The 18308-nt window shown below is 42.5% G+C and overlaps 1 protein-coding gene across 1 annotated transcript; it reads left to right on the top strand.

Annotated features, from left to right (window-relative positions):
* Window positions 1-8612: 8612 nt before the first annotated feature.
* LOC133898311 (tryptophan decarboxylase 1-like) lies at window positions 8613-10413 on the top strand. Its single transcript, XM_062338959.1, has one exon. The coding sequence runs from the start codon at window positions 8759-8761 to the stop codon at window positions 10289-10291; it is 1533 nt and encodes a 510-aa protein (XP_062194943.1). The 5' UTR covers window positions 8613-8758; the 3' UTR covers window positions 10292-10413.
* The last annotated feature ends 7895 nt before the right edge of the window (window positions 10414-18308 follow it).

The raw sequence follows: 18308 nt of genomic DNA, 5'->3' as shown, positions 1-18308 counted from the left end.
CGCCATGAGGGAAGGCTAAAGGGGAAAGGGATGCTAGGTCATAGTATAATCCGTTCCAAGGATTATGTTTCATTCACCCAAGAACATTTCACGGTTTTGCAACAATCAATTGTAGTGAACCTGTATGTCAAAATACACGTGCAAATGCTACGGTCCACAAATACAACAAAGTTAGAGGATTGGATTGCCATAGATCACAAGGATAATTTCAGCAGTTGGTTACGTAGACACATGATGGATAAAGATATAGATGATGCATTGTTGGAAATGCTGGCTAATGGGCCGTCAACTAAGATTCATACATACAAAGCATATGATGTTAACGATATACATTTTATACGGGAGTACAAGATAATAATTGCCCTAACCAACAGGTACAATCTGTAATGATGCCTACGACTGTGATGGTAGCAGGGAGACCTACTATGGATTCATAGTGGAGATTTGGGAGCTTCAATATAGAGAACAGTTGAAGATCCCCCCTCTTCCAGTGCCAATAGGTCAAACTCCGTTAACCTCAAACTCGTCGGATATAGAGAAGAACCATTCGTGCTTGGTAAAGATGTTACTCAAGTCTTCTATGTAAAGGACACAGACCTAGCTAACAAGGAGGAGCTCCATGTGGTTCTTCTAGGAAAAAGAAAGACTGTCGGTGTTGAGGATGTCATCGACGAGAAAGATTACAATCAATTCGACAACCTACATCCTTTCGGAGAGAATGTTGACCTGCCTCTCATTGACGACACTGAGGAACCTACCTACATACATCATGATCATAACGAAGCTATAATCGCTCAATGAAAGCAGCTTTGATGTAATAATTAATTCATGATTCACTGTAATTTGTATCAAGGACATATTAAGTAAGAATATGCTTTATTTTGCATTAAGTAAAAGTTTACAGCTATCATTTATGTTTTAATTAGTACAAATAAAGCTATAGTATGATAGTTATAGATCTAATTCGTATCTACTAAGAATATACCTTAATTTCTATTAAGTAAAAATATTTTGTTATTCTTTAATTACATGTAATGAAGATGTAATACACAAATTATAAACCTAATATAAAATAAATACCTAATATAAAATAAATTACATACCTAGATATACCACAAAATATTTTGTTTTAAAAAAGAAAACAATATCGATGCCAGTTATAGGAAAAAACCGACACTAATAGCCCTAGCATCAGTGACAACTTAGTTGTAAAACCGGCATTGATACTTGTATCAGTGCCGATTGTAGACCACAATCGGCACTAATACTGTACACGCCAGATGGTTCGGCCTGCAGACCGGTCGTTGTGATGATAGACATCGGATGGTCTGGCGTCTAAAATTTTCTGCACAGTGGATGCTTCGTGGTTTACAATGGCCGTAGATGACACACACCAGATGGTCCACAACATTGTATCAGTGCTGGCTTGATTTTACAACCGACACTAATAGTCCATGCATCAATACTAATTGGGTTATACAACTGGCACTGATGCTAGTATCATTGCCGGTTGTAGAACACAACCGACACTAATACTCTATCCCTTGCGTGCCTACCGATTCCACTGTCTCCCCGACACCACCGTCCATAGAGCCTCGCTATCTCCCCAACACCACCGTCCCCGTCCCCGTCACAGTTCTCGGAGCCCTACCATCCTCGTCGCTGTCACCATTGCCATTCGCCATCCCCGTCCTTGGAGCCCCGCAGTCTCCCCAACATCGTCGTCCCCGTCCCGTTCGCCATCCTCGTTCTCATCGCTGTCCCCGTCCCCGTCGCCATCCCCGGAGCTAACACCAAGCCCTCTATGGAGTGTACTGCATAAAGGTTTGTAGACGAAAAAAAACCGGATTAAGCTAACCTGTGGGATATGTATTCTTGAATCTATTAAAAATTCTTATGATTTGTGTTCTTGAATTTTTATGAAATATGTATGATATGCATTCTTGAATATTTAACTTTTTTGCCTCAAAAACTTTTTAGTCCCTACAAAAAATATGTATAAATGTGTTCTTTTATATGTAATTTTCCCTACAGAAATGTTCAGCCCTTTCAAAAAAAATTGTATGATAAGTGTTCTTGAATCTGTATGAAATGTGTTCTTAATTCTGTAAGAAATATGTACGATGTGTTCTTGAATCTGTACAATTTTTTTGAGTCCCTATTAAAATCTGTCGAAAAAGATTATTTCTACCAAATCAGTTTATCTTGCCTTTCATTTGTGCCACATCTTAGAAAATTTGTACAACGTCTTGTGAAATGAACAAGAAATTTGAATCCTTAAAACATATGTGTTAATTCATGAGAATAGGGGGAGAGTAGAGAGAGGATGAGAAAGGAGACCGAGAGATATAATGTTGGAATGAAGAGCAGCATAATAACATTTCCCGTGATGGATAGATGTACGTACCTTGTCCCCCTGGTGTGCTGGTAGGAGAGGACCCCTATATGTGTTCTTAAATCCCTATATGTGGCTATGCATGGTACCTTTGAGAATTGAAGGATTGTTAAAAAAACAAGTTTGCAGAATTCACTCTGCACCAAAGAACACAGTGGGATGGTAAATAACAAAAATAGTTTTGTTCATATTTGGAGAATAAATAACACTTTTGTAGTTAATGAAGAACAAGCGTTAAGAATTAAGTACCTAAAAACCAGAGGATACCCAAGACTCAAAGCTTGTTGTTAACAATTAAAAATTTATACACTACCACGTAAATAGTGAAAGCAGACGAAGTGTCACAGATAGTTTTCTAGGACCCATCACCGACAAAGTACCCAGTGATTGTTGCTAAAGCACCATATTTTTTAGTTCAAATTTTCTAACAATTATGTTACTAGTGTGAGCAGTGTTGATACCTTTCAGCCACAAACAAAATGTTGTTTCATATTGACATCCTTTGAACTCAAAGGGTTGTTCAAAGCTTGTACTGAAAGCGATACATTAAGATATTAGTAGTTCTTCCCATGATCTTAGATGCTATTTGAACTAGATGTGTTTGACCTAGGCCAACTTGCTAGTATTGCAACTTGCTACTCTATTTGATGCATTTAAGCATAATCTGCTAGTTGCTATTTCTTGATGTATCTGATAGCTATCATATATGCTAATGTCAATGTTATAAGAAATTTTAATATATGGAATTTTTATGTAGGAATGGCACGCACAAAATCAAGTCGTCGCCCACGGATGTGCCCACCGGTACAAGACCCCTCCTCTGACCAGGATCAAGTCTTGGATGATGCTCGGGAGCAAAGCCAGAGTGCATACCTTAATTTGAATCAACTTGACACTGATGCTCCGGAGGGTCTGACCATGGATGATGTGCTCTTGTCTCCGACCACTGATGCTGCATCGATGGCTTAGTCATTTGAAGAACCGAGGTTTGGCTGAGGTCCCAACAAGATGCCTGAGTGAGGTTTTGTCATCACGTAAGTCGATTTAGCCGGGGAGCGCATAAAACCTTTGGATGTACTTAGGTTATTCAAGACAGCATGCAGGTGTCTCGTAAGTAACCATGTCACAATCACTTAGAACTTGGAGAGGAAAATTAGGTGACAAGTGAGCAGTTCCCGATAGCATCAAGGATTTTATGTGGGGCAAGTTGTCGGAAAGGTTCGAGTACCCTGAAGGATGGCTATAGTGAAGCATTAGGCCATAGTCATAATATGTAGAATTTTTAAGATTTTTATGGGTAAATTGTATAGAGATTATCACTTGAAGGGTCGAACACCAGACTGGGATGATTATCTGATGGTGAAAGATCTTTGGAATGATTTCGTGAAGTACAGGGATTCAGAGGAAAAAAAAAGATAATTGAAGCAAACAAGGCCAACTCTAACACGAACTTATACCCTCACAGAACCGGCTCGCACGGGTACATTAGGAAACTTGACGAGTGGGAGAAGATGGAAGAAGACGTAACTAAAAGCGGTGTCACACATGTGACGGCTGAATGGATTCCATGAGCAAAGAACTTCTTGTAGAGAATATTGATGAAATGATGGCCATTCTAAAAGATGAACTGCAAGAGGAGAGACAGATGATATACGCAAAAATAGCAGCAACTATATAGCAAGCCAAGGAGCAAGCGAGGCATGAGTAGTTAGTCAGTGCAGATAATGCTTTGTTCATGAGCCCTGGTGGTCCCCTGAGTAGCTGCGTATCCACGGGGCTTCCAGGAGAATCCATAATCCGTCACCCCGTGGACGACATCACAAAAAGCAAACCATGCAATCTTGTCATGCCCACCTTGGGTGTTCTCACCATAGTGGCTGGGGGTCTGGCTGAGCAATGGGTGGAAGGGACTCTCTTCAACAGTTGTCTGATACCACCGAGATACGCTAGGGTACACGTGGACATTGTAATACATGCGTATCATAAAAGTAAGTTATATTACATTGGAGATGTGAGGAAACGAGGCTCTAAAACAACGTAGGCCATTACATCCTATGGCGTAAGCACGAGATATTGTTTGGCGAAGACACAAACGATTCTGGGTCTAGTTCGGAGTCATCGGACCCACCCAGAAGATCTCTGCCTCCTCTGTCGTCGCCTCTACAACCAACTAGAAGATCTCTACCTCCTTCGCTGTCACCTCCACAGCTACTCAGATGATCTCCGTCGCCACTGTCACCTCCACAGCCACCAAGAAGATCTCCAACCACTTCGCTGCCACCACCTATCCTGCTTCAGAAGCTGATAGCACCAGCACAATCTCAGAAGTCAATGTCATCTCAAAAATCGACATCGTCATAGTAGCGAGCAGAAGCTAAAAAGTGGCAGACAACATCTAAGAAACCAGCATATCCTCTCTCTTATGATAAAAATGATGAGAAAATCAGAAGGAAAGTGAACATCGATGTCACTGCACACTTCAAACGTACTGAGCCAGAGAAGAGTGCTATCGATCTAGCAACGGTCACCAAGTTTCTTCAGACTTGACCAGACCTGTGGACCCACCGCTAAAATCTAACACAGCATGCATAATGGGTAAAAAATAACTATTAGAGACACATAAATATTAGCTCTAATAGCTGAGGAAGGGATTGATTTATTTTCATGAAGCGCTAGAACAACAGGAGGAATTAGAAAAAAATTTCTAATTGATGCCGGAATAACAAAAGAAACACTTCATGATGAGTCAAAGATTGAAAAAGCAAAAAATAGATGGTAATTTAAGCTTAGCGAACCACTGGTTGAGTCCCCGTTAGAGCTAACGACCTAAATGCGGATATTTCATTCGTGGTACTTGACACAGTCGAAGGCCAATATAGAAATGTTCGTGTTCCAATATAGACATTGCGATTTCCTCCATGGGGACGATGAAGTCTGGATTCATTTCAATGAAATGTATAAAATGTACCAGCAAGACACCCTCGATGTTCAACTCATAAGTTTGTGGACTCTATAAGTGTCTTATCATTATAGTTCATTGTATATATTCTTATACCATTAGACTGAATATCTTAACTTCTTGTGTATGTATAACGGAGATACATACATGCGGTCAAAAGGGCCTTACTGAAGTAGGATTCCTCGATCCAATGAAAGTAAACCAGACGATGGTCACCACCCAGCCACAAATAATCAAGGTTTATACACTTGATTTTATTCAAACGCACTAATTAAAGAGATACATATTTTTACCTTACAACTTTGGGTATGTGTTTACGTCTATATTTATTCTACTCTTTTTGAGCATCACGACGTTAGGCCTTAGGACTAATTACTTATGGTGGCATATGTGCAGTTTTCACTGGGCTCTTTTTGTCATCGAGACTGACTATAGCAGTATCATTGTCCTCGACGCGAAAAGAAATCCTGAAGCCGAACACCGATCCATCATAGACTTGTTATAAAAGTAAAGTAATCATTTTATTAATGCTTTAGTAAACTTTGAATTGATTGAATCTAAATCTAGTTACACTCAATAATCACATACGTATAGGGTGTACATGCACTATGTCAAGAGGAAAATACGTCACTTTTTATTCCGGAAGGAATGGAAAGTCATAACCAACTTTTCTTGTCGGATTCAGACCAAGAGCAATAATTTATGTGGCTACTATGTATGTGACTTCATGCATGGATGGACCGAAAACAATTTTAGTACCATTATCAAAGCTGAGGTAAGTGGTATATATATTGATGATTAATTTTCAGTCCCTACTCATGTTCAAATAGATTTATTTCTTAAATTCTAGTAATTGCAGGATGTCGAGCTGGAAACAGGTATCCTCACACCGCAGAGAATCAACACAATTCTGAAACAACTCTACGGGTTCATCAATGACCAAGTTATTCTAGAGTCTGGGTGGTACCATATTTTCAAATGGTGATATTCACAAGCCATCCCTTCATCTAGCCCGTGGAGTTCGTTACCTGATTCTTCTCAAGGCAAAAAGCGTAGTTCAGGATCTTTGGTCAATAAGAAGAATTGAATGATATCCCTTCTTACCCTTTTGTTACATACTTGTGTTAATTATGAACTTTGCTGCAAACTTGTTCTAGTTATGAACTCTAGTCAATGACATGTGAAATAGCAGGGTTACGTATGTATGAATGAGATAAGATGTAAATGAATTGTGTATGTATGTGAGATTATATAAGCTGAGAAGATTATATGTGCATCAGAAACTTGAATTCATGTTTATCTTGTTGTACGTGACATTATTGGTGCTGTTACCAGCAACAGCTAGATTTTGTACTGGGGGAAGGACCATCAATGCTGGCTCATGACAGAAAGCCAGCACTGATACGGAGACTATCGGTACCAGTTTTTATCACAAACCGGCACTGATAGTCTGAGTATCAGTGCTGGTTCCTTGTTATGGACCAGCACTAATACTCATTATTAATGTCGGTTGATAGTCTATAACTATGAGTATCGAGTAACCAGTGCCGGTTCAAAAACTGACACTAATGGTATTTTTGAGCCAGCACTGATGACCATTTCTATAGTAGTGTATAACCACTTGTCGTTCTAAAATCTAATATGAGTTCCGTCCTATATGTGAAAAGAACCCAATTTGAGGAATTCACCCTTGATTTTCATAAGGCCCGTCCAGAATTGGGAATCACATGGTTTTTCTTCCACCTGAGTGAGTGCATTATTACCTAAGTATTTCTTGCAGAGTAACCTTTATTAAGCCCCATCCTCGTTTAGAAGCTTATAGAGCCATTTGCTGTGGAGGCAGTTATTTTGGATCGATAGATTGGTAATTTCTAATCCACCCTTGTCTTTTGGTTGGCATAAGATATTCCATCGCACAAGCCTCGCTAAAAGAATCTGGATCATATTTAGTCTAGTCTCTTCAACAACCCTCGAGAAATATCAAAGAAAGATATCATAAACATCAGAAAGCTACTTAAGACTAAATTTATGAGTACTAATCGGTCCCGTGCAGACACAAAGCTTACTTTCCAATAACTCAATTTTTTTTCAAATCTCTCTTCTAATGTATTCTATAATTCAAACGATGTGAATAATGTCTATTTAATGAGTTAACAAGCAAGAGGACGTACATGTACATCTCTGCATGTTTGAATTTGGGCTTACAAATGCTTGGACACAATTAAATCTGTCTCTCGCTTGACTAGCTCGCTCGAGGTCGCAGGTCGTCACCATGCATGCGTGCGTACGTTCCCGGGCTACAGGGACATGAACGCATGCTATAACAGTTGCAGTCAGAGTGGCTCTGCAGAATCCCTCTATCTCTAAAAGCCGGCTAGATACATATACGTATGTATCGACATGTTCGATGATACATACGTATCTATCTGGCTATGTATATACGTCCAAACGGATTGAGCTGCCGTGCACATTTATAGCAGACATGCATGCATGTTAGTAACGTTTTTAGTGTGGTTGAGTCGCTAGTTCGCTGCGCGTACGCGTTATATGCATACGGTCGACCAAGTCGCTCTCATTGGATCAACGCGTCATCTGACTAAACCCACTGTCCCTTGACGTTGGTGTGCATGTAGAAAACGATCTGTAGATACACGAAATTATTTCGCGGTCCTTACCGGAGATGTTTGTGTCGCCCGGCGCGCGATTGCAGAGCTCGAGCGAAATCAACGTGTGGTTTTACTTGGCACAAAACCTGAAAAACCAAAAACCGTCTGCCGAAAACCGTGATGAGCACAATTCAAGGTTAACAAATGTGTTTGACCACCGAAAACCGTCTGCCGACAGTAACCGCGATAACTGTACAGTAATTTGGTGAAATTCAATGAAAATCGGATGAATTTCATTAAATTTTTTATTTTTTAATTTTGATTTTAAGTTTGATCGAAAACTAATCTACTTATAAATACAGTGAGGATACAATCGCCAATGGTTACCGACGATTTTTGGAAGCCTGACACAATCTGGTTAGTGGCACGCACGTGTGAACGTGACAAGGTAAAAGGGACAGATCCGCCTTGACTCCCAAACTCCGACGCAGCTGACTGCTTGAGTTGTGTTGCGCTGACAAGTCGCCGCTTCGGCCCGGCGAGCCTCTCACCAACCCTCCTTGTTTCGTTTGGCTCGCACGTACGACCCGTGCAACGCCCACTTCGCCACGCCACTTCCTCTATATAACCACCCATCCGAACTCCCAGCTTCTCATCACCAAGCTCCAGCAAGCAATCAAGCAACACCAAGCAGTCCAGCTAACTCTAGCTGCAGCTTCGTCCTTGTTCTCTAGAGCTTCGTTTCGGCTACAAATTAAGCACACCTCTGCACGTCTCAAACAAAGTCGTACGCCAGCCATGGGCAGCTTGGACACCAACCCTACCGCCTTCTCCGCCTTCGGCGACGAGGCCGGCTTCCAGCCCCTTAACCCCGAGGACGTCCGCTCCTACCTCCACAAGACCGTTGACTTCATCTCCGACTACTACAAGTCCGTCGAGTCCATGCCCGTGCTCCCCGACGTCAAGCCAGGATACCTCCAGGACGAGCTCGGTGCCGCGCCGCCCAGTTACTCGGCGCCATTCGAAGTCACCATGAAGGAGCTCAAGACCTCTGTCGTCCCTGGCATGACGCACTGGGCCAGCCCCAACTTCTTTGCGTTCTTCCCATCGACGAACAGCGCTGCGGCTATCGCCGGTGACCTCATCGCCTCAGCGATGAACACTGTCGGGTTCACGTGGCAGGCGGCGCCGGCGGCCACCGAGATGGAGGTGCTCGCGCTCGACTGGCTCGCGCAGCTCCTGCGTCTGCCCACGAGCTTCATGAACCGCACAAGTGCCGGACGTGGCACCGGCGGTGGCGTCATCCTCGGGACGACCAGCGAGGCCATGCTTGTCACGCTTGTCGCAGCCCGTGATGCTGCTCTGCGTCGGAGCGGGTCTAATGGTGTCTCCGGGCTCCCGCGCCTGGCTGTGTACGCCGCCGACCAGACTCACTCCACGTTCTTCAAGGCATGCCGCCTCGCCGGTTTCGATCCTGCCAACATCCGGTCCATCCCCACCGGCCCGGAGACAGACTATGCTCTTGACCCGGCCAAGTTGTTGCAGATCATGCAGGCGGACGTCGACGCCGGCCTCGTGCCAACCTACATATGTGCGACCGTCGGCACCACATCGTCCAACGCTGTCGATCCTGTTGGAGCCATTGCTGATGTTGCCGCCCTGTTTAATGCATGGGTTCACGTCGACGCTGCTTATGCCGGCAGCGCGTGCATCTGCCCTGAGTTCCGGCACCACCTGAATGGCGTGGAGCGCGTGGATTCCATCAGCATGAGCCCGCACAAGTGGCTGCTCACGTGCCTGGACTGCACCTGCCTGTGGGTGCGCGACACGAACCGGCTCACCGACTCGCTAGAGACCAACCCGGAGTACCTCAAGAACGACGCCAGCGAGTCCGGCACCGTCACTGACCTCAAGGACATGCAGGTCGGCGTTGGCCGCCGCTTCCGCGGGCTCAAGCTCTGGATGGTCATGCGCACCTACGGCGCCGCCAAGCTCCAGGAGCACATCCGGAGCGACGTCGCCATGGCCAAGATGTTCGAGGACAACGTCAGGGACGATGACCGGTTCGAGGTCGTTGTTCCTAGAAACTTCGCGCTTGTCTGCTTTAGGATCAAGCCTCACGGCGCCATGAAGGAGGAGGACGCCGACGAGGCCAACCGTGAGCTCATGGAGCGCCTCAACAGAACTGGGAAGGCGTACCTGGCGCACACGGCGATCGGCAACAGGTTCGTGCTGCGGTTCGCGGTCGGTTCATCGTTGCAGGAAGAGAGGCATGTCCGAAGTGCGTGGGAGCTCATCAAGAAGACGACCAGTGAGATCTTTAAAAAGTAGTATCAGCAAGTATATGCATACAACATATCTATAGTGCATGATGACTTATTTGTATATTGAGATGTTTGATTCTTTGTTGTTTTGCCGAAGGGTGGAATAAAGTTGATATTTTTCTTGAATAATCGGGTGCCAATATGGTTAACCAAGAACAAAGTATGTAATTCATCAGGTACTGTTAAAAGGGAAACACAGCTAACATTTGGAACGTGCATATTTTTGCTCAATTCCTGCCAGGATTGATCTGTTTCCTACAAAATTTGTTTAAAATTCCTACATTCCAAACAATATAGGAATGCATGTTTTCCAGCACGCAGTTGCTTTAACAGAATTGTTTTACTGATTGCAATATTGGACTGTTGGGTCACGGGCTTAAAGTTCTATATCTCACGTGCAATGTACTACTCCTAAATGAATCTACACATATTACAACAATGACATATCGCATCCGTACACGAATAAATACACATTTTGTACAATAAGGAAAATACTTTCACTACTACAGAACATGCAATAAATAGCGCTTTATCAGTATCGGTTGTGTTAGAACCGAAACTGAAAAGATTTCAATGCCGGTTCTTAATCTCCTGTGCGCAAATAATGATTAAACCGCTAAGAACAGGAACTGAAAACAACTATCAGTGTCGGTTCATTGTTGGAATCGGCACTGATACAAATCAGTGCCGGTTTCAACTACTAACCAGCACTAATAGTTGCTTTCAGTGCCAGTTCCAGAACCAACCAGCAGTGAAGGCGACCGGACTCGATTCTTTTCACCGATCTAATTTTGGCTCAGGCTCAAGTCTGGCACTCCGGCTCCACTTGGCCTTATCTATTCCCCCACATTAGTCCCACCTTATGTCTTAACCTGCATCCTCCCCACCGCCAGTCCAACCTGGGCGCCGGCCTCCTCCCCATTTTCGCTCCCCACCGACCACCGCCCCTCCCTAGTCCGCCATCTCTCTCACATCTGGTCTCTCTCCTCTCGCATGCCTGCTCTACCGGCGCAAATGCGGTCACCTGGCCACGTGGATCTAAAAGCTCGAGGCCTCACTGGCGGTTGCCGCGGAGAAGGTCGCTACTGAGCACCGCAGAAGGGTCCGTGCTCAGTAGGTGAGGTCAACCCTGCCATGTAGCAAGCTGTGCCCTGTTTAAACTCGCATATTTTCTCATTTAGCCATCCCATCTCATGCTGTTGAATCTTGATTCTTATTTGCAGTCATTGAGGAGGGCACTGAGCGAGCAGGAGACCCGCTCCAATGAGACCCATGCAAGGTTTCAGCGTGTTGCCCTACGCCCCCCTCTCCTCGTAGACCTGTGCTATTGGCATTGATGGCATCGTAGCCGGTATGATTGATTATGAGATGTGTTTGTATGATCGGTGTTGATTGTGAGATGTGTTTGTATGATAATGTGATTAGATTTGTGCATGTGATAGTGGTGGTGGCAGTGGTGGCGGCAGGAGTGGCAGATGAGCCAGCTCATTTATTTTTTTGGCTTGAGTAGAATTTCATTTAAGTTTTCTGCATAAGATGAAATCATTTTTGTTTCTAAAATACAAGCTTTTTTCCCTGTAATATGTATTGGTGCCGGTTGGTAATAATAATCGGCACTGATAGTGTCAATATCGGTGTCTGTTATCTATTAGGAACCAGCACTGATAGCGCCAGTTCGAAAACTGCCACTGATGATGTTTTTGAGTCGGCGCTGATGACTATTTCTATAATAGTGAGGCGTCGTGACTGTTCGATAGACGAAACAAATGATAGACCAAAATACCCCTAGGCCTATAAATAGAGGGTGGTGCTCTAGGAGAGGGGTGAGCTATCCATTTAAGTTTGAGTGCTAGGATTTTAAGGAGATGTAGATGATAGCTTAGCCTATATATTAGGTGAGAGTTTTTTGTGATAATTTTTTTTAATCAGGTGAAAATAGGGATGTTCTTTGCAAGCAATGAAGTTTATGTTTTTTCCTATATTTGTGTTCATCTTCTTCTAGTTTTCCTCTATTGACTCCTTTACTTTGCTTGCGAATTTTTTAGTTTTCGTTGCGACTTTTGTTTTGGTTGTTGAGCTGAAATTCTTTCACCTTGTGAAGTTATTCTTCTTATTGCTAGAGGTATAAAATTCACATAGAGAGTTAGTCTTGAATTTTCTTGCCTCTATATCATCAACTTGAAGAGATTCTTCACCAGCTACTTTCTTCTTTGGTCCTAAGATTTCTTCCTTCAAGTTGCTATCTTTTTACGACGATGACTCATAAAATGAGTATCAATAAAAACTAGTGTTCAGTTACATCCATAAAAGCCATGCTTCTCTTGTGATTTTGATCGCAAATTGTTTCTCTTCGATTTTTGCTTCTGCTTGCTATTTTGAGGTGCGCTAGGTAAGAAAATAGAAAAACAATATCTATTTCGAAAGAAATTAATAAGACACTTATTTGACTCTCTCTAGTTACCATTCTCGGTCCTACAAATCCGATGAACGATCGACTCGGCTCATGCATGCGTCATCCATACTTGCTAAACTCGGCTACTGAATTATTCCTACCTGCCTCTCCGTCACCGGCCTTCTAATTGCAGCAAGGAGATCAGAAACGAGAGCAATTTCTGTCGGTAAGAAATTTCGCTGGTGACCGAATAGTCAGCGTTTGCATCGGATGAACCATTGCTTCCTGGTAATTACGGTCCATGCGTATTAAGTTGGAGTATAAAATCAACTGACAAGATCAAGCAGCTGATCGTCGACAATGTCGTCTGGTTGCAGCTGCTAGCTTTCTAGATTCTAGCTTCAACACTTTTGACTAGAATTTGTAGCTAGGGTTAACTCGATCTTCCCTCCCGTGTATCGTGGCAAAGTAAAGTTGGAAACGGTAAACGGTGAACAAAAACTTCTCATATGGATCTATACACACTAAACAGTACAATTGTCACAGTACTTCAACTCATGTTGTACGTATGAACTTAATTTGAAGCACTTTGCAGATAAATATAGACCCCATATGTGTATTGCAATGAATTAAAAAGCAAGACGACGTACATATATATCTCTGTGTTTGAGTTTTTGGACTTACAAATGCTTGGATACAATTAAATCTGCCTCTCGCTTGACTAGCTCGCTCGCATTGGATAAACGATCTGTCGACACACGAAATTATTTCGCGGTCCTTACCGGAGATGTTTGTGTCGCCCGGCGCGCGATTGCAGAGCTCGAGCGCAATCAACGTGTGGTTTTACTTGCCGAAAGGAGCCGGCGCCAGGACAAAAACCAGGCTTTGTGGATCATCTAATTCCCAGATGAGGATCGGCCGGCCGGAAGGTTTCACTTTCGTCAGAAAACAATTCAAGTTGACAGAGAAACTCCACCATTGCCAGGTAGGAACGAACTCCATCTAAGCATGAATCTTCCAATACAAAATCCTAATTATAAGGTTAAAAAAACACTGTCAAAAATTGCCTATAGCAAGTATATAGACTTTAATTAATCGTTCCAAACGCGTCCATACTCAAAATTAGCATGGCGTTGGTGTATATAGCTAGTCTTCCATATCACTTCCTAGCTTGTTTGTGGGCATATACACTATTTCTTCGGAGACAAGTCATGTAGTAACATCAGATGTGAACCTGGACGTTTTATTGCGACTAGAAGGGTGTGTAGACGATCGGTCAATTCAGCTGCTTACATCTGTTTAATTTGTTCTTTTTTTTTTTGGAAAAAGCGATGATCGAGATTGACGAAAGAAATATTAACCAGGAATTCAACGCTGTAGTGTGTGCATCTGCTGACTTGTAAGTGGTGTTCATAAACTTACAAGTCCATTTCTACACTACTTAAAAGTGAGTCAATATACTTATTACAATTACAACTTCCAATAATAGATTATTTCTACTGGCTTCCGGTGGATAGCACCCCCTCTGAAAATGTGATTTCATTAGAAAGTTTTTTCTATTGGTTTTTCGAGCTTGAAGCCTGGTTATTCAAGCTGACTGGCCCGGCCATTCTAATTGGTTTGGATTTTTTTTTTTTGCTTTTTAAAAATTCCTTCAGTGTTTTTTTCTCTCGAGAAGTTGGAGATGCCTTTAACCGACTTTTTAGTTGTTTTAGTAGTTTCGCTAAATATGCTTGAGTAAACTCCAAATGATTCTAGATTATTATTCTTCCCCTGTGGTTTAGCTGCCAGCCTGCCCTCTGTACTCGACAATGGTCGATGGAGTCAAGAACCTCTTCCCTTTCTTGTCCCCTAACACTAACTCGAACAAAGTTGTCAGAGAAGCTCCTCCATTGCTGGGGAGGAGGGGATGCCCTGGCAGAGTATGACTCTTCGAGTAAAACCCTAAAAATAAGGTGCAAACAAAAAGGTTCCCACATTTCACTGCATCAGAACAGCCCTTCCTTGCCCCCTATTAGCCGGTTCACTAAAAACCAATAATAATACAGTTATCACTAATGGTTCATAAAAAAATATGGTTACTACTAATTTTTATTAAGAACCAGCACTGATAAGTTACTTATCACTGCCAGTTCACTAAAAAGCCGATAGTAATGCAATTATCATTATCGGTTCGTAAGAAAAATATAATCAATATTGGTTTTTACTAAGACCGGCACTAATAATTTACCTATCACTAAAGGTTAAAAAACCTAGCAGTGATCCATTTTTCCTAAGAACCAGCCCACACTTGTACAGTCACCTCATATCTCTCTCTCTCCATATCTAAAGCTTTGCCTCTCTTAGCAGCTCCGCCCATGGCTCGCCCTTGATGACACAATCATAGAATGGTAATCCTTGCCCCTCTTCACTGACGGTTTAGTAATAAGCGGCCGTGATAATTTATCACGGTCGGTTCGTAAGCTCAAGGCACACATAAAAAGTCGAGCTAGCAAGAACCAGTAGTGATAAGTTAATTATCACTGCTAGTTACTAACATGAACCGATAATAATAATCAACTTTATCACTACCGATTCTTAGCTGGAACCGGTAGTGATATATCACTATATGTTCATAATACGAATCGGCAGTGATATCAGTTTATAAAAAGATATGATTTTAATAACCGGCAGTGATAATGACTATCATTGCTGATTGTATTTACAAACCTGCAGTGATAGCCTAAAAACCATATGATCGATTGAACTCCTTTAAAATTCACTCGATCAATCGTCGGTCTCACTCGCTCGCTTTTGCTTTCACACACAATCTCTTCCTATCCAACGCCACCACCATCGCCACAGCCTCCGCCTCCGCCACTGCAACCGCTCTCACACATGATGGATTACCCACCACCTTTTCCTACTCCGACCACTCACTACTACAGAACATCACATGTATTACACAAGTCTTCGTCTTCTCTTCCAATGTATTGCCCTCAGTTTCATCGTGCTTGGTCCAACGGGTATAGCTAGGTATAAAGCTCCTTGGTATCCAGTGGGAATGTATTTGCTGAGTGGTAGAAAATTACTTCTTGTTCTCGCAATCGACGCATGAACATCACATGTATTGAGACTGTGTATTTGACTTTGTGTCGCGGCTGCTACCGAGAAATACTCCACGCCGTTCGTGTACTCTGCGCTCACATGGCTTGCATCGTGCATCCATCTTCTGTCCATCTACAATTATATCATTATGTAAATCCAAATTCATAACATCTAGAAGATTTTGCAATCACCAACAAATAAATTACCTTGCCATCTCCTATCGGCAATTGGCATGGGTTGGAGGAGCCGCATTTTATATGCTTTTGCGTTCGCTTCTGATGAGTATTTGTTGGTGCCATCCCTAGAGTTTTTCATTATTATTCAACCCTTATGTATGGCTAATTAAGTAAAAATAAAAAATAAATACGCTCATATATAAAGTTTCTATGTTGGAGCTTGCTAATTAAATAAAATATAAAAAATATAATTGTATCTTGCTACATACCTAAATATCATGGCAAAATTTTCTAATTCATTAAAAATCAAAATAAATACACTCATACCTAAAGTTTCCATATTGGAGCATGCTAATTAATTAAAATATAAAAAATATAATTGGAGCCTACTACATACCTAAATATCATGGCTAATTTTTCTAATCCATTAAAAATCAACTATAAATATGCTCATACCTAAAGTTTCTATATTGGAGCTTGCTAATTAATTAAAATATAAAAAATATAATTGGAGCTTGCTATATACCTTCATATCATGGCTAATTTTCTAATTCATTAAAAATCAAAAATAAATATGCTCATTCCTAAAGTTTCTATATTGGAACTAGCTAATTAATTGAAATATAAAAAATATAATTGGAGCTTGCTATATACCTTAATTATATGGCTAATTTTTCTAATTTATTAAAAAATCATAAATAAATATGCTCATACATATAGCTAATGTAAATCATTAATAAAGACACTTTCCACCTTAAGCTACTAATTGAAGCTTACATATAATAAAGAGGTATAATTGCATCTACATTGTCTTCAAACATCATGTCCATATGTTCATTTCCATCATTTCAAAATCTAGAGCAATTTAGCAAATAAAATTCAACTATAACTGGATTGGATATGAAGTTACATACCTTGGAACACCTAGGGCATGAGGATTCCTCAAAATTTTGAAACCCCCAAGAATTAGGTGAGCAAAAATGGCCACCACCGAGCAAGAAAATATAACTCCTCTCTGTTGTGCTCGGACTTGGGGAAGGAGATGACCACTTCTATATAGCCGAGACATTACTGTCGGCTCAAATCACCAACTGACAATGATGCCCTCATATCACCAACCGGCAGTGATGATGGAGCTGGGCATCACTATTGGCTCAAACCATCCGCCGACAATGATGACCCTTATCACTGCCCATTCGTAAGCCACGATGACTTATTTTTTCCATGCGGTGTATGAACCGACAGTGCTACCCCGTCACTATTGACCCATTAGGAACCAACAGTGATGTGCTAACATATAAGGTCGATTCTATAGTAGTGACTCCACTGCCACCTTCTCCAACCACCCCACCCACACCCATGCCATCATCCAACGACGAGGCTCTGACCCCATCAGAGAGCTCACACGAGGCGCATTCCTTGGACTCTGACAAATTGGCAGGTTTCCCCTCCATGGACAACGCTTGGGACAACTTCCTCAAAGAGGTGACATTGAAGAAGCCCTAGAGCTCCTCGAATGAGGAGCAGGAAGAACAGGAGGAGGAGGAGGACCCATGGTTCCTGTGTCACCGACAGTAGAGGTGGCTGCAGGGGTGACGATGACCATCACACCACTTCGACCGCCACTACCCCTCAGGAGCGGCTTCTAGAGATTGTGAATGAAGTGAGATGGGACGCATCTGAGGGAGATGGGCTCTAGATTTATAGAAGAATTATCACTGTGGGTTCGGAATACGAACCGATAATGATAATAATTAATATTGCCAGTTCATATTTGCTAAATTATTGCCCCATCAGTGAGGATATGAACTGGCAGTGATAGGATGACCTTTGACGGGTGAGGTCCGGCACCGGTTATTCGCCCTATCATCATCTCAGGGAATCTTGTTCCTGGAGTTATGCCTCTTAGGGTCTGATGCATCTTGCGATGGGAGATTGCCTGGCCTGCCTCGATTAGTATTATTTCTAGCTAGGGCCATATAAGACTTCTCGGTCTGTAGGATGATCCCTTCTATTAAGTCGGATGTTGAGTTCATCCAAGTCTTGCCGGCTAGGGTAGCCAGATCTATGATCGGAGGGTGCATGCAGGCCTCTTGTAGAAGGAGGATTCTCTTAGCAGTTGCAGACTTAAAGCGGTTCACCCCCTGTTGATGTTCACGAGACAGTAAGATTGGGACCCCGTTAAGGACCGGGGGCGGTGTGCCCGCCTGAGCCTGACCATTTCTTGTCGTCGGGGTCAGAAGACCTTGGTCGTTTGCAGGTCATCATCATGATTACTTAGACCATCACCCCCATCTCCGATAACGAAAACTTCTCAGGAAACAATCTCTTCTAGAGGAAGTGTCTAGATCCATCATGAATGCTTCATC

This window comes from Phragmites australis, chromosome 18 (assembly GCF_958298935.1).
Source record: "Phragmites australis chromosome 18, lpPhrAust1.1, whole genome shotgun sequence".
NCBI lineage: Eukaryota > Viridiplantae > Streptophyta > Magnoliopsida > Poales > Poaceae > Phragmites > Phragmites australis.
The sequence above is the reverse complement of the archived record's forward strand: the minus strand, read 5'-3'. Positions and strand labels throughout refer to the sequence as shown.

Excerpts from the sequence above, each read along its gene's own strand:
- LOC133898311 (XM_062338959.1), top strand. The coding sequence starts at position 8,759 with ATGGGCAGCTTGGACACCAACCCTACCGCCTTCTCCGCCTTCGGCGAC.